Source organism: Salmo salar, chromosome 03 (genome assembly GCF_965601325.2).
Source record: "Salmo salar chromosome 03, fSalSal1, whole genome shotgun sequence".
NCBI lineage: Eukaryota > Metazoa > Chordata > Actinopteri > Salmoniformes > Salmonidae > Salmo > Salmo salar.
Window position 1 is genome coordinate 81,887,340 of NC_138293.1, and position 19,483 is coordinate 81,906,822.

At 41.5% G+C, this 19,483-nt stretch overlaps 2 protein-coding genes across 2 annotated transcripts; both read right to left on the minus strand.

The window, feature by feature from the left end:
- Positions 1 to 1,668: 1,668 nt before the first annotated feature.
- LOC106601824 (parvalbumin, thymic CPV3) lies at positions 1,669 to 6,003 on the minus strand. Its single transcript, XM_014194222.3, has 5 exons — positions 5,748 to 6,003; positions 5,064 to 5,131; positions 4,109 to 4,241; positions 2,552 to 2,661; positions 1,669 to 1,956 (listed from the first exon to the last, which is right to left on the minus strand). Exons 2-5 carry the CDS (start codon positions 5,122 to 5,124, stop codon positions 1,931 to 1,933), a joined length of 330 nt encoding a protein of 109 aa, XP_014049697.1. The 5' UTR covers positions 5,125 to 5,131; positions 5,748 to 6,003; the 3' UTR covers positions 1,669 to 1,930.
- Positions 6,004 to 11,073: 5,070 nt separating this feature from the next.
- Positions 11,074 to 13,719, minus strand: LOC106601823 (parvalbumin beta 1). Its single transcript, XM_014194221.3, has 5 exons — positions 13,566 to 13,719; positions 12,684 to 12,750; positions 12,372 to 12,504; positions 12,083 to 12,192; positions 11,074 to 11,368 (listed from the first exon to the last, which is right to left on the minus strand). The coding sequence occupies exons 2-5, from the start codon at positions 12,742 to 12,744 to the stop codon at positions 11,343 to 11,345; spliced, it is 330 nt and encodes a 109-aa protein (XP_014049696.1). The 5' UTR covers positions 12,745 to 12,750; positions 13,566 to 13,719; the 3' UTR covers positions 11,074 to 11,342.
- Between the last annotated feature and the right edge of the window lie 5,764 nt (positions 13,720 to 19,483).

Consider the following 19,483-nt stretch of genomic DNA (forward strand, 5'->3'; position numbering starts at 1 on the left):
GGTTTCTGAGCAAAAACATGTCATTTAATGGCGAGGCTCTAATATTTGGGTGTCTGCTTTACTGTAATACAGGGTGTTGTTTCTTTGTGGTTACTAGTTCTAATCCAATGTGCCTCTTAAATGCAGAGATTAAGGTAAATGCATGCAGGTGCACAGAGCAGTGACAAGTTCTCACAAGTAATCATTTATCTTTGAGTGTCAACACTGCTTGTAGGTACAAACCTAATCAAAGAGCGTCTCACGCCTACTGTATCTGTTAAGAAAATGATACACAATAACATAGAATTGAACTGTCTAACACCGTGTCAATACAATTTTGGGCCAAATCCTAACATTTCAACACAAATCATGTATTGAGGTCAGGGGGAGATTGACGTGAATCCTGTGCACATACAGGTTCTTCAAGGATTCCGTCCTGTGTGCATTGCTCTCCTATCTGTGGCCCTATAAATCACATCACATTGTATTGGGCACATACACATGGTTAGCAGATGTTATTGCGAGTGTAGCGAAATGCTTGTGCTTGTAGTTCCGACTGTGCAGCAATATCTAACATGTAATCTAACAATTCCACAACAACTACCTAATACACACAATCTAAGTAAAGGGATGGAGTAAGAATATATACATATAAATATATTGATGAGCAATAACCGAGCGGCATAGGCAAGAAGCGGTAGATGGTATAAAATACAGTATATACATATGAGATGAGTAATGCACATATACCATTCTATTACACTAAGTATGTCAGACAGCTTTATTACAAAGCTTAGGTCAGGTGTCGTCGTCCCCCCCCCCCCCCCCGCCCCCCCCCCCCCCCCCCAAATCACACACACACTGTCCCACTTCTCCTCACATCCAATACCAACTTGTCTGTCAATCAACCCACTGCTGATTGTTGCTGAATTAGATAAGGTGAAGAAAAGCATAAATGAAATGTTTTAGACAGGTGTCATGACGTTGCCCTGTTGGGTGAGGTTTATGACCCGTCAGACACGACACGGGTAAGGATGTTACTCAGATTGCTTACCGAGAGGAACGATTTGCTGTGTGCAAGATTAAAATCAGTATGTGAATTTACATGTCAAAATGTTCCCACTGAGATTTTAACTTGGGAACCTACTTCCTAAGGATTCCCCCAATTCTAGCGCCAGTCTGTTTGTGCTATCATACCAGGTCCGTGTCACTTACTGTGATGCCAAACCGTTTGGCTTGACAAGGACAGAAATGGAGTAGGCAACAGCACAAACAGATCTGGGACCAGGCTACCATAATTCCACCTGTGATTATACTGTCATTGGCTATTGTTACACTTTCTTCTTGAGACCCAATTCAATCTTATCTTTCAAGAGCTTCTGTTATGCAGGAATTATGTTTTGTATAGATATAATGAAATGCTTTGAGACTGTGGACTTAAAATATTTTATATTAATTATATTTTATATAAGTTCACAGTCTCAAGGTATTTCATTACGTCTGTACAAAACAAGAGCCACTGAGACTGAAACAACTCCTGGCGAGACTGTCCTAATATGGACACTGTACTGTACAATACCGTGCACACTGTCCAATAGGGTTATCACATTGTATGGCATATTATAGCAACACTGTGTGGCATTATTTCAGTACAATTCATATTTGAGTAAAAAGTCAATAACCAAGGAGGAGATTTTAGAATGCATTTTATTATTTTATTTTCTCAGTAATTTGGTAAGTGATACATTTTGGGCAATAATATAATGACCTGTCTAAAACGTATGTAAAAAGCAAAAATAAAAATCGGTGAGTTGTAGATAGTCTGAACCGGAGGCTTGCAAAAAAAGAATAAATGTTTCCAAATAGATTGACAGATGTAAAACTAAAGTTATAAATCCTAGCGCTGGAGTGGGGCGAGGAGAAAGAGTTATGGAGGGTGTTGTACAGGTATTCAGGATAGGACCATGGCCTGGAACTCTGTGGGGAGAAAGGAAAGACAGGAAGATAAATAATTAACCAGAACATGAGAGAGAAAAGACACGTTAGGTTTGGCTCTGTGGTTTGGGACATAGTGACATCTCAACTAACTCAATGAATGAATTTGGGACATAGTGACATCTCAACTAACTCAATGAATGAATTTGGGACATAGTGACATCTCAACTAACTCAATGAATGAATTTGGGACATAGTGACATCTCAACCAACCCAAGGAATCATTGCAAGAATGCACATTTGAGAATAGTTTACCAAGATACTACACTATATATTGTAATTGAGACTGCAATTGACAGAGGAGGTTCAATGTAGAACTGTAAAAAGTATATATATTACCCATTGGCAATTACCATTCTGTAATCTGCTTACTATCATAATGCAACCAGATTCAGAACTGTACAATCTCAACTGATTTGGTATCGAATGAGATCACTCCTTCAAACTTCCATCAACATAATCAAACATCACTCTCATCCACCTCTTCATCGCCATCATCATCAACAACATCATTGTGATCATCATCATCGTTATCATTTTCATCATCATCATCACCAAACTAGTGTAAGATACACACCATCTGCTCCAATCATGCCGTCGCTGTCATCATCAGCAGCAGACATGAAGGCCTTGGTCTCTTTTTCAGTCAGGACACGGGCCCCGGGGTTGAACCGCTGGAGGAAGAATCTGAGACGCGCACACACACACACACACACACACACACACACACACACACACACACACACCACTAACATACCGTGCTTACTTTGACAGGGCTATTCTACACAGTTGCCATGACCGGCAATTCACCACTCTGCAGCAGAACCCTTCAGATATTGAGGAAGTAGTATTGTCTGGGTTACAAAGAAAAACCAATCATACATTAATGATGAATGGACGAATGGATATTGTTTTATCCATATATCTTAGACAAACTATGGTGGTCACCCTTTTAAAAGACGATTTTAACCTCAGGATCTGGAAAAAATAACAAATAAAACAACTTTAGGAGTTGTAGAGGACATGCTTACTGAAAGCAGGCTTAATATGCCATCATTACAGTGCAAAAGGCTATGTCCTATGACCCCCCAGGACTCATGAATGAACAAAATAATGACAATTGACCATCTCTTGATGGAGGCGCACTAGTAAAGATGTGCTAGTTTACAAAGTCTATCTTCAAGAAGTAGCCTGAGGCAGAACTGAGCAATTTCCGCTAGATGGGCCAGCTGCAAAGTCAAAATTGTCTATATTGTAAAAATGCATAAAAACAAATATTAGCTTTTAGGGCCTCCCAAGTAGCGCAGCGGTCTAAGGCACTGCATCGCAGTGCTAGCTGCATTACTACAGATCCTGGATCGATACCGGACTGTGTCGCAGCCGGTCGCAACCGGGAGACCCATGAGGGCGACGCACAATTGGCCCAGCATCGTCCGGGTTAGGGGAAGGTTTGGCCGGCCGGGATGTCCTTGTCCTATCTCGCTCTAGCGACTCCTGTGGCAGGCCGGGTGCATGCACTCTGACATGGTCGCCAGGTGTACAGTGTTTCCTCCGACACATTGGTGTGGCTGGCTTCCGGGTTAAGCGTGCATTGTGTCAAGGAACAGTGCGGCTTGGCAGGGTTGTGTTTCGGAGGATGCACAGCTCTTGACCTTTGCCTCTCCCAAGTCCGTACGGGAGTTGCAGCGATCGGACAAGACTTTAACTACCAATTGAATATGACAAAATTCGGGAGAAAAAGGGGTAAAAAAAATAATAATAAAAAAAAAATAATAATACATTTGCTTTTTGTCTTGATTTAAGGTTAGGGTTAGGCATAAGGGTTAGCAGTGTGGTAGGGTAAAGGTTAGAGTTAGGTTGAAAATCCGATTTTATGACTTTGTGGCTGTGCAAGCTAGTGACCACTGCAGAGCTGTCTCCAGAACAAGATTCGTGACAAAAAACACTAACCTGTGCAAAATGACAGGTAGCCTAACACGTTTAGGGCCTATAGAGGATACATTTTGATATAGGCCTATGCGGCATCAAGAAGAATATATAGGCTATTTTCTTTAGGCCTAAATATTGTAGTAGAAAAAACACAAAGATTGTAGTTTATCACTAACTAAAAGTCCAACAATTGTAGCCGACTCACTTGAGTTCCTCCTCCTCAATGAAGCCGCTGGCATCGTTGTCCAGGATCCCGAAGACTTTCTTCACCTCCGCGGGACTCTTTTTGGTCAAGCCACACTGCTGGAAGAACTTCTTGCAGTTAAAGGAGTCCGGTGCTGATGGGGTAAGGATGACATGAGAAAAAATTAACAGCCGTGTTCGGCCTTAGCTCTAGTACAGGTCGTTAACGAGGAAGTGGGGGTATGAAGTGGAGGTAGGGCTTGTGGAAGAACGCGAACACTAACCCTAACCTTTACCCTTTTAGCCACCTATCCAGAATTCATTACATATCATATGTTTTACGAATTCTTAACATATTGTACATTTTGCAAGTTTGTAACATATTGCACGTTTTGCAAATTCGTAACATATAACACGAATTGCAATTAGTAACATATCATATGAAATAGTTGATGGACATCCACAAATGAATGCATACAATATGAAACGTAACATATCACTCTAAATGGAGTCTCAGATTTACACACAGAATAATATGAAATGCTCTGAGACCAGGTTGCAGCTGATTCAAATAACCTACTAATCTGTTAAGTCTAGTCTAGTTCACTCATAGGCACATCACATTTTGATTTATTCAAAAACTCCATTTAAATTAAGACAATTGTTTGCATTATAATTCCTCCTGATACATTTAGGGACAAAAAACCTGACAGAGACCACTGCTATCTATTCTGTCCTTAATGCTTCTGGAGGGTTTCCTGTCAGTTTCCGTAGCCTAAATGTGTTTCCTGTAAAATAGGCCTCATTTTGATCCACCCCAGTAGGCCTATACTTCTGTTTTTTGTTTGACATCAACAATGGACTACCTTTTTTTACTTTATTTAGTATAGTGAATCTGCCCATAGCCTAGGCTACCACTAATGCGGTGAAGGAATCTAAATGAAGAAGGCAATAATGATATGAGTGGAAGATGATACCTTGGCAGTCCTTCATAGCAGCGTCTATTGCATCAGCGGAAAGGATAGATGAGAGCGACATTTTAATCCTGTCGAATGAACAAAAGTGGTGAATTATTAACACATTTAGTCAGGTAGGCTAAACAGCAATGCATGCTTCTTCTTTGAAGACAAGGCGTTGGTTTGACTGGTGCAGAATATTATAATTATTTGGATAGCATATTTTAAGCACAGTTTCAGAGGCCTATAAAACATAGCCAATAATTGTGACAAGCATATAGCCTAAGGTCTATTGATTCAGCTCATGCACATAACAGTTGTGTTGACATAATTTCTCAGTAATTCCCCTGAGCCTATTGCTTGATCTGAGCTAGGTAGGCCTACTCCAAATACCACTACTGGCAAATTATCTTTAGTCTGCCCTTAGACTCATCTTGGTCGGAATCAATATACTGAAACCCTGTAAAAAGTATTTGCTAAAACAGATAGCAAAGAATTAATTAGATACTTCCTTAAAAGAAAATATGGCACAACTTTGTCTAATACGTTGTTACCGCATCCTTTGTCTAAACATTAAAGCCAAGTAAACTTCTAATTATAAACACAAACGAAGCGAATGATAAAAAAAAAGACAACAGTCTGTATCCCTCAACGTGGCAGAGAATGACTCCGCTGAGTTCAGTTCAGAGCGCAAAGTCAACTTACCGCGTTGAGGTTCTTGCCCGGTCGTTGATCCAAAAGAGAGGAGTAAGGCTATGTGGTGACTGGTGTCCGTCAGAGACGATTTATATAGGTCGGATTGAGGTGACAATAGGGAATGCTTGAATTACCTGTCTGGGTATCAAATTGTAACTACCCGCCCCTGATCAAATTTCTTCCCTAACTAATTAACCTTTACCCTTTATAACGCCCATGGGCAGGAGACTGACTACTGTGGACATCAGTAACGCCCTTGTAAATGGCAAATTAAGTCATCAGTGCATTATTCTATATCCCCTCCTCCCACCCACACCTAACCCAGTCCTCCTCCCCCTCTCCTTCCCTTCTCGAATTATAATACAGTACTATGGTACAAAAATTTGCAGTCTCTCTAGTCCTGTTTATACCTGGTGCTATCATGCACCCTTTGTCCTGATCAAGTCCACATTCCGATTTTGCCCACATTTTTACACAGGACGATTAAAAGACACATTATGTCTGGAAATCAATCAAGTATAAACAGATCTGCATGGTAAAATAATTGAAATCAGCATTGTACTGGCCTCTAAAATCATTGACAGGTAGCACCATTGACTTATTGCATCAGTAAATAAATCCATATTACTTTGAAAGAATATCTGTCAAATAATTTGCATACAGGGAGGCACCAGCTAGTCTGTTCACAGTGCGATCACAGTGGAGGGTAAGCTGGGTAAGGAAGAAGGGATAAGAGACCTTTATTAAAATGTGTAGACGCGACAAACTTTGATCAGATAGTTATTGGATCATATTGATCAGATCATGAAACCCACATGTTAGCGCAAGGTGTAATCAAGGCTAATCGCTGTTTGTCGGTTCCCCCCCCCTCTCTCCATCTATAAATATATATATATATATATATATATATATATATATCCTCTCTCTCTCCCTCTACAAGCAGTCCCAGAGCTGGTATTTGTGTCACACATACAGTATATTGTCCTCAGTGAAAAGGGTCATTCAGTGAGAAAGCAAACTGCATTCAGGGAGAAGTCAAGCTCCAATAAACCAGATTAAATTATAACGTGTATAAGTGGGTATGTGGGTATTGGATGTTGAAATCGTTGTGGAGGGATACAGTGTGGTCATTATGTGGTATAGTAGCCCACAGCCCCCTGAGAATGAACCCTCTGGTCCAAATCCCCTGAAAATCTGTCAAGAAATGTGCCCTCATTTGGATTTAATCAGACCACATTTTTCATTCCCTGCTACTCTGTTGGACCCACCAGATGGGGTTAGATTATCCCCTCCAAATCTAATAATACTAAAGTCAACAGATACACACACATCAGGGGTTGTCTATCACGGAATGTCATCATGACGATTTATTTAACCTTCTCTCACACTATAGGCCGGACAGGAGTAAATATTGAACTATCATGGAACTGTCCAGCGTTCTGATTAAAAGACACAAGGTCACCCTGTTTTTCAATGTCCCACTTGATTCTGCATGATGTTTTAATGTCAATTAGGGTCCAAACACACATGCACACACATAAACACACATAAGCACACATTTGCCTAAGGCATCTGTGTTGGAATAGAGTTTTGGGGAATGGAGAGAGAGAGAGGTCACCCAGGCCATCCCTCAGATATAAATGGTCACACTTCAGTATCATCACTGTAGCTGCTGGCGACCCATAGCGATAGGAGATCTAACAGAGTGATCCATTCAGAACAATGCTTATCTTTGCAATTCTTCACAGTGTTATTGAAGCAGTGAAATGAAATACTGCATTTGGGCAGCCTGTAAAATGTGACCGTTGGCAGAATGCCTATACCTTCAGAGGACAACCCTTAAACAATGTCAGTGTATGTGGAAGTAAACGGAGAGGTCTGCAGAGAGTGCATTAACCCTATCCCTTGGAGTATACCCTACTTCTGGACTGTGGAGAAGAGCTATTACTCATCATTGGACAAGGGGAAAGTTGAAGGTGTGCAACCTACATGTGGGCTCACTTCTCACTGTAAAGGTGTGCATGTGTTAGTGTTAGGGAGAGAGTGCACTGCATAGGATGTCAGCCATGATACAGATGGCATCTGATTTGTGTCCTTTTAAATACAATATCTGCATAAATCGAATTATTTATCAAATTCATATCCTGTTATGATTCTCATCATTAACGTTTTGGGAAAAAAGTCGGACATTTAGCTTTGACAATTCTCTCGGCGTGTTTAATGACAAGTGGCACCGCTCAACCAGAAATATGACACCCTTTGAGGTAGGGATATCGCTAAATATCCCCTATAGCCGGAGGCAGACAACAATCATAGACCAGCACCAGCTTGCAAGCAGTTCAATTCAGCGAATAACCGCGGCGCGCGCGTGGGGATTTATAGACTACAGTACTTGACACCTGCCCACCACAGCTTCAGCAGCGGAAGCAGGCAGCGGTCGAGCGCATCAGCCAGCGACCGCGCGAGCCCTACCCAGACCGCAGGCGTTAGTGTGTTGTGCAAAGTAGATGGGTAAAGGTCGCTTAAGGACAGGTCAAGTGAACCTTATTTAAACGTACCATGCATATGTAGGCTGAATATTCCAAGTAAAATGAAACTTTAGACTGAGTGTTCTAGCCCCACGGTTAACACCTTTGCATGTATTGTACTTTTTGTGCATAAATTAATTGCATGACTGCTGAAATGATCGAGTGGGCGCTTAAAGAGTAGTAGTAGTAGTAGTAGGCTAGATCACTGATCCTTTAAGACGTATTAGGCTTGTATTTTCACTGTTTAATATTGGTGTTTTATTCTGGTGTATATTTGGTGGGAGAGTTGGTGTGGATAGTGTGTAGGCTATATTCTGCGTTTCCACTAACTCTCCAAACATGTATGCATGAGGAGAAAACATTTCCCTTTGGGAAACTTTATGGTCATTTTAATATAAATGTAGTTAATTGATTCAAGTTTTTTTTAATTAAAATCATTAAAACTACTCCTGCAGGTCGCTCAGTCACAGCCTGACCTTTCAAATCAGATTTTCTGACTGGGCGCACAAACGAGAAATCGCGCGTCTAATGTCTCCATGTCCAATGTCCGAAACCTCTTTCTATGATTTGGGGCTCCAGCGGCAGATGCATCAGGGGAAACTCAATAGGCTCTCCCTATCCCTGGTCGTATGTGAAAGAGAGACTGAGGAGGACACCGGATCGAGCGGTGCGCTTTACCGACAGGCGGTGATGTCATGCGCCATTCTGATACCTCATCGCCTATACGGTTACTGGCCGGTAATTTATTCATTTACATTTGCTAATTTTCCTTACAAGTTTACGTGCGGACATCGGTTGGCTGCAGGGGCAAGCCTTCTCATTGTCCCAGGGCGGGATAGTCGTAATTTGTCTAGGCTAATCCGGTGTCGAACAGAAACGGATTAGAGATGCTCCGTTGCCACGGAAGAAACGGTTGTGTGTTGCTTGTTAGGTTTAATCATATAGCAAATTGTATAGACATATCATACGCAGTTCCAGATAATAGGCTAACTGCATTAATTCTCTGACTTCAGTGTATTATGACTACATGAAATGTTGAACATGGTCCTGAAACTTCTGATCGCAGGGATTTCCGATAGCCGCTGTCCGTGGTGCTAAATCATATTTCTATGTTATTGGCGCTATTTTATGTTTGTTTGCACTGGCTTTTTCCTCGTGACAGTGTAACTATATCGCCAAATGTCCAATACCAAAAGACAATTACTAAATCAGACAGCTCTGCCTGACATGGTTATAGTAGCCTAAATCAATTGCAGTTAAGTGTTCCCGTTTTGTGGGTGTATGGTTTAAAAAGCTGCACGAGATGTTGTTTCATGGTTCGTTCTCCGTTTTAATGTGACTCTTCAAACATACATCATGGGCCGGTGTTATATAATATGCCTACTGATGGTTTGTCTGGACTGATGGTTTCTACGGTTGTGGCTGTGTGGCTAGATGGAGTACAGATTCATCTAGTTGTAGCGTCGGGGATCACAGTTGTTGACAAGTAGCATTTTAGCTAAGCCTAACCCATACCCTTTAATGACGTTAATTCTCCTAACCTGATGCATTAATTATCTTAACCTGCTGCGTTAGTTCTCCTAACCTGCTACGCGAAGTCACTTCTTTCCGTAGTTGGGTTAGGTTTAGCTAAAATGTTACAGTTGTTAATGAATCATCAGTCCCGACAAACCATCAGAATCACAGTACCTGTTCAGGAGAGTGTACCATTACAGTTAACGTTCAGATAGAAATGGAACCTATCGAGGGAATCCTATCAGCTTTCATGATTATTATATTCATTATATTACATTTCACTACCCTGAATACACCTCAGTACGCACCTCTGGCTCTATTTAGGGGAAACGCTGCCTTGGGAAGATTACTCACTGTCTTTGGGTTTGCCACCATCTAGTGGACTCATAACGCCGACGCATGGACTATACTCCCATGTGGGGCTGCTAATGTCAGTAGGTCAACTGTAATACCGCACATCAAGCCATAGAGACGCATTTGATGAGGGCTTTATACATACATTTGATTGACTAAAAACATTATAAAACATATTGAAGTATGTGTTTTGTCCATATATACTGTATGTATGCAGACTCTAAGGCAATGGTTCCTAACCTTTTTCGGTTAATGTACCACCAACTGAATTTAGCTCTGCCCGTAGTACCCCTGGAGTACCCCCTCATGTGCATTTTTCCAGTAGGCCTATGGTCTCATGAGTCTTCTCAAGTACCCCCTGTAGATAGGCCAAGTACCCCCAGGGGCCCTAGTACCCCAGGGGCCCTAGTACCCCTGGTTGGGAACCACTGCTCTACGGTACTGTATCAAACATAATTGGAATCACTTGAACCCCCAATCCTTGTCTCTAGTCTAGGATAGGATGTCAATTATGGATGCATCTATTGATTAAGTAGAACATTTATGTTACCTATTTTCATATGAGGGCGGAAAAACTAAATTGGTGCTTGGCCATGCTGTTATTTATTCTTTTGACTTTTATTGTTGTCTCTCGCTCTCTCTGTCTCTCTGTCTTTCTCTCGCTCTCTCTTTCTCTCTCTCTCTCACACCTCGGTTTGTGTGTGCCTGTGCGCCTTTGTGCGTAAACTTGTACTTGCACAATGATCATCCTGTTTTTTTTATCAGCAAAACATGACAAATAGACTATGTGTCATGAATTATTATGTATAATTTATAGCGAATAAAATGGCAGGCGTTTTCTCAATTACAGTTCTATAAACCGGTTCCTTTTATGGGTGTGAAGTTAAACTAATGGCATCTGAACTCAGATAAACACATTTGATTAATTAAATAGGAAATAATACAAAGACCTTTTATTCCAAAAGAATATTGATTATTTTTTATCTATCGTCCTTTCCTGAAAAGTGCATCATAGATTTTACAGTAAGCAAAATTCATATCAGACATGAACACATCCGCGCTACATTCACAATCATCATTTTGGACAGTGTGCTGCACAGGAGGAAACTTCTTGCAAGTAAATGTATAAAAAGTATTTATATTCAGATGAAATGGGGAGGTCTTGGGCAATATTGTTCCTTCAGGTGAGTTCTTGGTCAGTTGCTCTTTATTGCTTAACCAATACAGCGAACTCTGCAAAAGAAAAATACAAACATTAACCCTTTCCAGTGTCTTATAACATTAATTTACTTTCTTATCTTAGGCCTTAATATAGATTGACACCAGATCATAAACATCGTTATTAATATTCAAGCAGTGGTGGAAAAAGTACCCAATTGTCATACTTGACTAAAAGTACAGATACCTTAATAGAAAGTTACTCAAGTAAAAGTGAAAGTCACCCAGTAAAATACTACTTGAGTGAAAGTCTAAAAGTATTTGGTTCTAAATATACCTAAGTATCAAAAGTAAAAGTATAAATCATTTAAAATTCCTTATATTAAGCAAAGCAGATGGTACTATTTTCTTGTATTTAAAATGTACAGATAGCCAGGGGTACACTCCAACACTCAGACATCAATTTCACAAAAGATGAATTTGTGTTTAGTGAGTCTGCCAGATCAGAGGCAGTAGGGATGACCATGTGTTCTCTTGATAAGTGCATCATGTAACGAGTACTTTTGGGTGTTAAGGAAAATATATGGAGTAAAAAGTACATTATTGTCTTTAGGAATGTAGTGAAGTAAAAGTGAAAGTAGTCTAAAATATAAATAGTAAAGTACAGATAACCCCAAAAAACTACTTAAGTAGTACTTTAAAGTAGTTTTACTTTTAAGTACTTTACACCACTGTATGCAAGTGACATTGGTTAACGCATTGATTAACCATGTATGCTACGTTTCGTACCATCAATTCCAATCATGCCATCACCATCGGCATCACCAGCCTTGAGGAAAGCCTTTGTCTCTGCATCGGTAAGTTCCCTGGCCTTGGGGCAAAAGTTCTGAAGGAACAGCCTGGAGAAAGAGACACACATATTAGTTTAGTTTCATTTGAATGTATGCAGGCCAATGCACCGATGCACACTGACTTTTAGAATGCATGCGCACCGATACAATTGAATAAAGTGGACAGTCTCCTGCATTGATTTCATAAATTGTCTGTTAATTGTACTGTAATGGTGCATGGCTCTTACTTCAGCTCCTCCACCTCAATAAAGCCACTTGCATCCTGGTCAATGACCTTGAAAGCCTTCTTGACGTCGTCGGCGGACTTCGAGGCAAAGCCAATCGTGTGGAAGAAGGTCTTGAAGTTGAAGGTGTCGGCGGCTGTAACGCAAATATGAAGGATATATGTCTACTGTGTAACCTGCAAGTAACACCCAATGCAACTACAGCCTAGAGAGGTAATCGTGTGTTCATATTGCTAATTTCACATTTATCATACAACATAATTGGGTTGAAATGGCTTTTTAGGTGGAGGGGGAAGTAAACAAACTAGGGCATACCTTTGCACGCTTCCAATGCGGTTTTGATGTCAGCCTCCTTGCACAGATGGGCACAGGCCATTTTGAGCTGAATGTTGAAAAAAGGGAGAAATTGTTACTTTAATACAACTTTGATTTAGCATGTCAACGTTCGGTATTGAGCATTGCATTTAATCTACAACATGTTTTGAGAGGTTATTACCAGGTAACTATTATTATATTGTGCAATACCAGTGCACAAAAATAATGATAAAAAATATGAACAAATCACCAAACACTCAGACTTTCTACCAAACAAAATTTCAGCACAACTCAACCCATCTTATTTCATTTAAAATAGATAATCCACTTCATCACGCAGGATGTCAAACAAATATTTCAAACCGACCCGCCACTGTTTACCAGCATTTGGCTGGTGGTCTTTAAGTAATAGCAGAGCCCCTTTCACCATCCGTGTGATTATAACGCAATGAGATCAAATCAAATGTGTCAAGCTGCCCTCAAATGTGTCAGTCTCAACCACTGGGTGTAATTTGGGAATTCATATCAAATCCAATTGAAACATTTTTAGTGGTTCCCAAAAGGAAAGCCCTGATAGTTAAGGCAGCCCACTGCACATGTGGGTATTTGATAAAGATGTTGATGTTGCATTCCAAACGTTCCATCTGAGAAACTGATTTGCAATTGTCCAAATCCGTCCCGCTCCGGGGTGCGTCCAAATAAAGCCCAAAAATACAGAAACAAAATCTCAGCCTTTGGGTGTTTTGGATGACACAACGGCTTGCAGTCCCACGTAAATTGTAAAGTGCGCATATGATAAAATGTACAGAAAAAGCCTGGATGCTGCTGCAATTTTCTGGATCCTGGGTTCCTGTACTTCCTTCGCACCGCTCTGAAACTCACCTCTGACGTCTTTGATGAACGGTTGATAGAGAAGACTTCAGGCGACTGCAGCGAGTGATGTTCCCATCGATACTTCTGACCTTATATACTTTCACTCAACCGAAATTGGAGGCATAATGTAACCGACACCGGAGGGGGTGGGGGGATTGTCCACTGGCAAGAGATCCGATCTATTTTAAGTTTCATAAATGAAGATGCTTAAAAGGTGCGTTTGAAAAAAGTCCATAATATCCCCCATTGCTAAGAATATGTTCTGCTGAGTGATAGGGATGGAATCGACGGTTGCTAAAAAGATTCCGACCGTTTATATTGAGAGGTTCGTGTAGCCTATGGATATGCTACCAACGCGGTCATTGGTGAGGTTTCTAAGGAGGGTTGTAGTCTTCATGTAATATGCTGGACTTGAGAGGTCTGTTTAAAACGATTTTGTGATACTCTGAATGTCTTTGAAAGAGTTTCCAGTCATTCATTGCATTAAGGTGAAGTATTGGATGTGCGTAAACCGTGTTGTTTTAGAGAAAATATTATGCTTTTATGATTTAATATTTTCATATTATAAGATATGAGGCTACACTAAACTTTTAATATTTTACATGAGAGCAATTTACTTGCAATATTATTAAGATTGCCTAAGATTTTATCATGCAATGTCTCGTGAAAGCAAATTTACCCATGATCCCAATAATCTTGCACATTCATTGGTGTATCCCGGACTAAATCTGCATAGCCAAAAAGTACCTGCCGCTTCTGTAAACCTACAAAGGTAATGCGATCATGTGGCGTAGCCTACAGTACATTGTACTATACTTCATGTCTAGCCTATACTGCACGCTCAAGTCCTTTGCATTTGTATCTTTTTGTTACCCTTTATATCGCTCAGAGTACTTGGAAAATAAAGGAAAATATGACCCAAAACAAACGTCGAGATACTGTTTATTACTTTCACATGGATTGGCTATTGGATAGAAAACAATGCACCATTCCACCATAATGTTTAACTGTTCATTACGCAATTTTACAGCAAATGTATGTTACAGTTTATAGCGAACATTATATTTTTTCTGCAGGTGGCATCACTGTCCTATCTCTGACTGGAGGTGGGGGCGGGGATAAACCTTCACGACACCTATTTTTCTGTCTGGAAAATGAATTGATTGCGGCACGCTTATGTCGCAAAAGTGTTGAGTGTTGAATTACGGATACATTTCTTAGTTGGGTAGTTACTATGTTGCACCAATGGGGTCAGTGATACACTGATTGGCTCAACACAGTCTGTGTACATGTTTTGACTGTTAAATGAGAGGATATGGAATTCATTATCTCAGATAAGCTATAATAGGACAATTGTAAGTTAGCTACTGTAAATTATTTACTGTAAGTAACTTTTAAGTATATGTAAAATAAACAACATACAAATAAATTGCAAGATGTGCCACAAATTTTCACAAATTATGCAGATAAACACAGTCTGACAAGACTGAAAATACCACCATCTCCTTAAGTATTTATAAGGGAACCCCACACACTGGTTACACTGTATTTAACATGTATTTAAAATGTCCCCCTGATTCAACATAATGACACAAGGCTATTCTTGGCCATTCTGTTGCAGTGTCAGTTTTCTCCAGCACTTTGTCCTGTTCACCAAAGTGGAAGTGCCATCCAGAGAGGGAGAATCCATGAGGGGGCAGCAGGCTGGCAGACCTGCAAGGCTCTATTAGAGTAATGTGAAATATATCCTCTGCAAATCCCTTAGGAAGTATACCAGTGATGCCCAAGGACTTCCCCCACACTAGAAGCATGCCAGGACCTGGTCCAAATCCTACAGGACTCCCCTCTCCGATCTGGGCATTATTAAAACAGGTGCACGTGTCTCTCTCTCTCTCTCTCTTTCGCTCTCTCTTTCTCCCCTCATAACCCCTCACACTAGCAATGACCTCATAGATAAACACACAGGATACATTTGAAATCTCCTCAAATGTTCCCCTATAGCCTGAGTCCCAGATCTGTTTGTGCTGTCTTAGTGTGATAGTGACATAGGAGTTCACAAGACAGCACATACAGTATAGATCTCGAACTCAGCCTTATTTCTCCCCACATTGGTTTCCAAAGCATCGAGAGTCTAAGCTGAAAAGACAATGTTTACACCAAAATAGTATTTATTACTGGGTTTTCACTATTTTTTCGAAAGTGTAGATATGATTGTACAATTTGCACAAGCCATTTTCAGATCATTATAACACATCCAAATAACATTAACAATACACTACAAGGACATTGTGCTCCATGTTGAGAAATATAGTCCGCAGGCAGTTGATAAATAAAAATATGAATTTAGCTGAAAGTTAATGATTCTTGCTAGGAGTTCTGGTTCTGTGAAAAGCGGTTGATCTTGGTCAATGGACAATTATGCCTTTACAAGGGCAAGAAACGCTGTGAAAAGTGGATAGAGTAAAATTATCATTAGTATTGTGCAAAATATGCTCAACCAAGAATATTGACCTTATTGTTCATGTTTGAATAATACGATGCAGTCAACAAATCAGAAAATCAGTGTCCACCTGCTGTAGTAGCACTGAAAAAAAGACAAAAACCTCTTGCTCTTATAAACACAAGGCAGTCAATGTAGCAAATCTCCTCTAGTGTTGTTTTTCCTTGTTAATGTCATGTGGTCAGGAAAGACTCTGGGTCCCAGCTACATGTCCAATTTATTTGTTACCAGTACACCAACATATCATCCCTGCAGTGTCCCTCAACCATGATGAGCTGGGTTAAAGTTCTCTTACCGTCAACTCCAATCTTGCCATCACCATCCTCGTCCCCAGCTACCAGGAAACCCTTGGTCGCTTTTTCTGTGAATGCTCTGGCACCGGCAGAGAAGTTCTACAGGAACAGCCTGAGAGAGAGAGAGATGATGGAGGGAGGGAGGGATGTTGGTTTAGTGTAGCTTATAAAACTTTGGCTAGTCAGACCATTATTACTGTTCCAGCTGGCTGATTGTTACTTACTGTAATGCATTGCACAGAGAATTTTCAACCAACATTTTCTTAGTGATACTTCCTCAATCCCCGACCATGAAGACAACACGTCTTTTAAACTTCCATGTCTAGTTGCAGGTGGTTCGTTTGAATTTAGAAAATGCTCCATTATTAAACTAAATCCTTTTTTTGCTCCATAAAGTAATCCAACAATGTGTAAGACGCCACCTTTTTCAAATGTTCTCTCAGGTGCCGCATGTCATGAGCGCAACTCGGAAATCAAGCGTTGCGTTGAATGACACTCACCTGTCTTGATCAATGAGAAGATTTGAAATAGACAAGATTGCGGCACACACATTGTTGAATTACTTCATGGAGAAAAAGGTGAAACGTTTTATTTTAAAAACGTATCCAAACATCTGGGACGCGTACAGAGTCATTCCCCACCCCCACTTCACCCAATCAGATCATGTCTCCCTGATTCTACTCCCTGCATACAAAAACCTACTGAAGAAGAAGCCACCAACAGAGAGAATGGTGAGACAAAGGATGGACGGAGCAGACTCAATACTCCAGGAGAGTTTTGAAAACACAAACTGGAATTACAATGTGACAGACAACGCAAGTGGCAAGGACTACAGGCTATTACAGACGACAAAGGCAAAGCCAGCTGTGTGATTCCCACTAATGCTTCTCTCCCCAATGAGCGCAACAAATACTATGCTCGCTTGGAGGCCACCAACACTGAGCCATCCAAGAGGGCGGCCCCTGCTGGTTCACAGCTGATCACTTTTTTTTTATTTTTAAGTCAGTGACAGACTGGTTTATGATGATTTTGATTTTAAAAGTCTTGGGAGCATGGTTTTTGTTTGAGGACGACCAGGTGCTTATGCTCTCAGAGGCTGACATGAGGAAAACTCTCCAGAGAGGGAATACTCAAAAAGCTGCAGAACCAGACAGCACCCCCGGCCACATCCTCAGAGCATGCTCTGACCAGCTGGCAGGCATCTTCACAGACATCTTCAACATGTCTCTGTCCCAGGCTGTAGTCACCACATGCTTCAAGTCAACCACTACCATTCCAGTCCCCAAGAAAACCAAGGTGACATGCCTAAATGACCACCGTCCTGTTGCACTCACCCCATCATGATGAAGTGCATCAAGAGGTTGGTCATGACCCACATAAAGGCCAGCAGGCCAGGCCCACTGGACCCACTCCAATTTGCCTACTGATCCAACAGATCCACGGAAGATGCCATTGCTATCCATATGGCCCTCTCCCACCTGGACAAAAGGAACACCTACAGTATGTGAGAATGCTGGTCATTGACTACAATTCAGCATTCAACACAATTGTTCCCTCCAAGCTCATCACCAAACTCAGGGCCCTGGGTCTGGAAACCACCCTCTGCAACTGGATCCTGGAAGGTCTGGTATGGAAACTGCTCCGCTCTCGACTGCAATGCCCTCCAACAGGTGTTGAAGATGGCCCAGTACATCACAGGTACCGTACTCCCACCCATACAGGACATCTACTGTTTCTTTAGCCATTTACTTTCTGCTATGTTTGCTGCAGTGTTGAGAGGTGAACATGCAGGTCAGCAATTCATTCGCTGTGGACTCCTTGTATATCAAGTGTACGGTACGATGCTGAATTAACCAACTATAACGCCTCAAATGTGTACCAAATATACACATGTGTTATTGGACAATGTAAATAGTCCGGTGGCCATTTGATGAATTGTTCAGCAGTCTTATGGCTTGGGGATAGAAGCTGTTAAGGAGCCTTTTGGTCCTAGACTTAGTGCTCCGGTACCGCTTGCCGTGCGGTATCAGAGAGAACAGTCTATGACTAGGGTGGCTGGAGTCTTTGACAATTTTTAGGGCCTTTCTCTGACACCGCCTGGTATAGAGGTCCTGGATGGCAGGAAGCTTGGCCCCAGGGATGTACTGGGCCGTACGCACTACCCTCTGTAGCGCCTTACGGTCAGATGCAGAGCAGTTGTCATACCAGGCAGTGATGCAACCGGTCAGGATGCTCTCAATGGTGCAGCTGTAGAACTTTTTGAGGATCTGGGGACCCATGCCAAATGTTTTCAGTCTCCTGAGGGGGAAAGGTTTTGTCGTACCCTCTTCACGATTGTCTTGGTGTGTTTGGATCATTATAGTTCGTTGGTGATGTAGACAAGGAACTTGAAACTCTCGACCCGCTCCACTACACTACAGCCCCATCGATGTTAATGGGGGCCTGTTCGGCCCTCCTTTTCCTGTAGTCCACGATCAGCTCCTTTGTCTTGCTCACATTGAGGAAGAGGTTGCTGTCCTGGCACCACACTGCCAATTATCTGGCCTCCCTATAGGCTGTCTCATCGTTCTTGGTGATCAGACCTACCACTGTTGTGTCGTCAGCAAACTTAATGATGGTGTTGGAGTCGTGTTTGGCCACACAGTCGTGGGTGAACAGGGAGTACAGGAGGGGACTAAGTGCACACCCCTGAGGGGCCCCAGCGTTGGGGATCAGCGTGGCAGACGTGTTGTTGCCTACCCTTACCCCCTGGGGGCGCCCGTCAGGAAGTCCAGGATCCAGTTGCAGAGGGAGGTATTTAGTCCCAGGGCCCTTAGCTTAGTGATGAGCTTCGTGGGCACTATGGTGTTATCTTCCTATGCTGGTGATATGTTGCACATCTTTTCTGGCTCTATTATGCACTGTAGAAAGTATACTATACAACGAGTACTTTGTTAAACACACAAGTGAAACACAATCTGACATAGTAGGGTTGAAGTGAAGAAAAATTGGACCTGCTGATTTCTGTTGACAAGAGAGATCTTGCTTTGTCTGGGAAATTATCATTTTATTTTTTTTATTTTTTATTTCACCTTTATTTAACCAGGTAGGCAAGTTGAGAACAAGTTCTCATTTACAACTGCGACCTGGCCAAG

What these genes read in the sequence shown, in the direction of transcription:
- LOC106601824 (XM_014194222.3), bottom strand. Translation starts at nt 5,124, where the DNA reads ATGTCGCTCTCATCTATCCTTTCCGCTGATGCAATAGACGCTGCTATG. An exon ending in TGCTATGAAGGACTGCCAAG is followed by an intron (nt 4,242 to 5,063) that starts GTATCATCTTCC and finishes TTACCCCATCAG; the next exon opens with CACCGGACTCCTTTAACTGC. An exon ending in CGGCATGATTGGAGCAGATG is followed by an intron (nt 1,957 to 2,551) that starts GTGTGTATCTTA and finishes TTCTCCCCACAG; the next exon opens with AGTTCCAGGCCATGGTCCTA.
- LOC106601823 (XM_014194221.3), bottom strand. Translation starts at nt 12,744, where the DNA reads ATGGCCTGTGCCCATCTGTGCAAGGAGGCTGACATCAAAACCGCATTG. An exon ending in CGCATTGGAAGCGTGCAAAG is followed by an intron (nt 12,505 to 12,683) that starts GTATGCCCTAGT and finishes TTTGCGTTACAG; the next exon opens with CCGCCGACACCTTCAACTTC. An exon ending in TGGCATGATTGGAATTGATG is followed by an intron (nt 11,369 to 12,082) that starts GTACGAAACGTA and finishes TTTCTTTTGCAG; the next exon opens with AGTTCGCTGTATTGGTTAAG.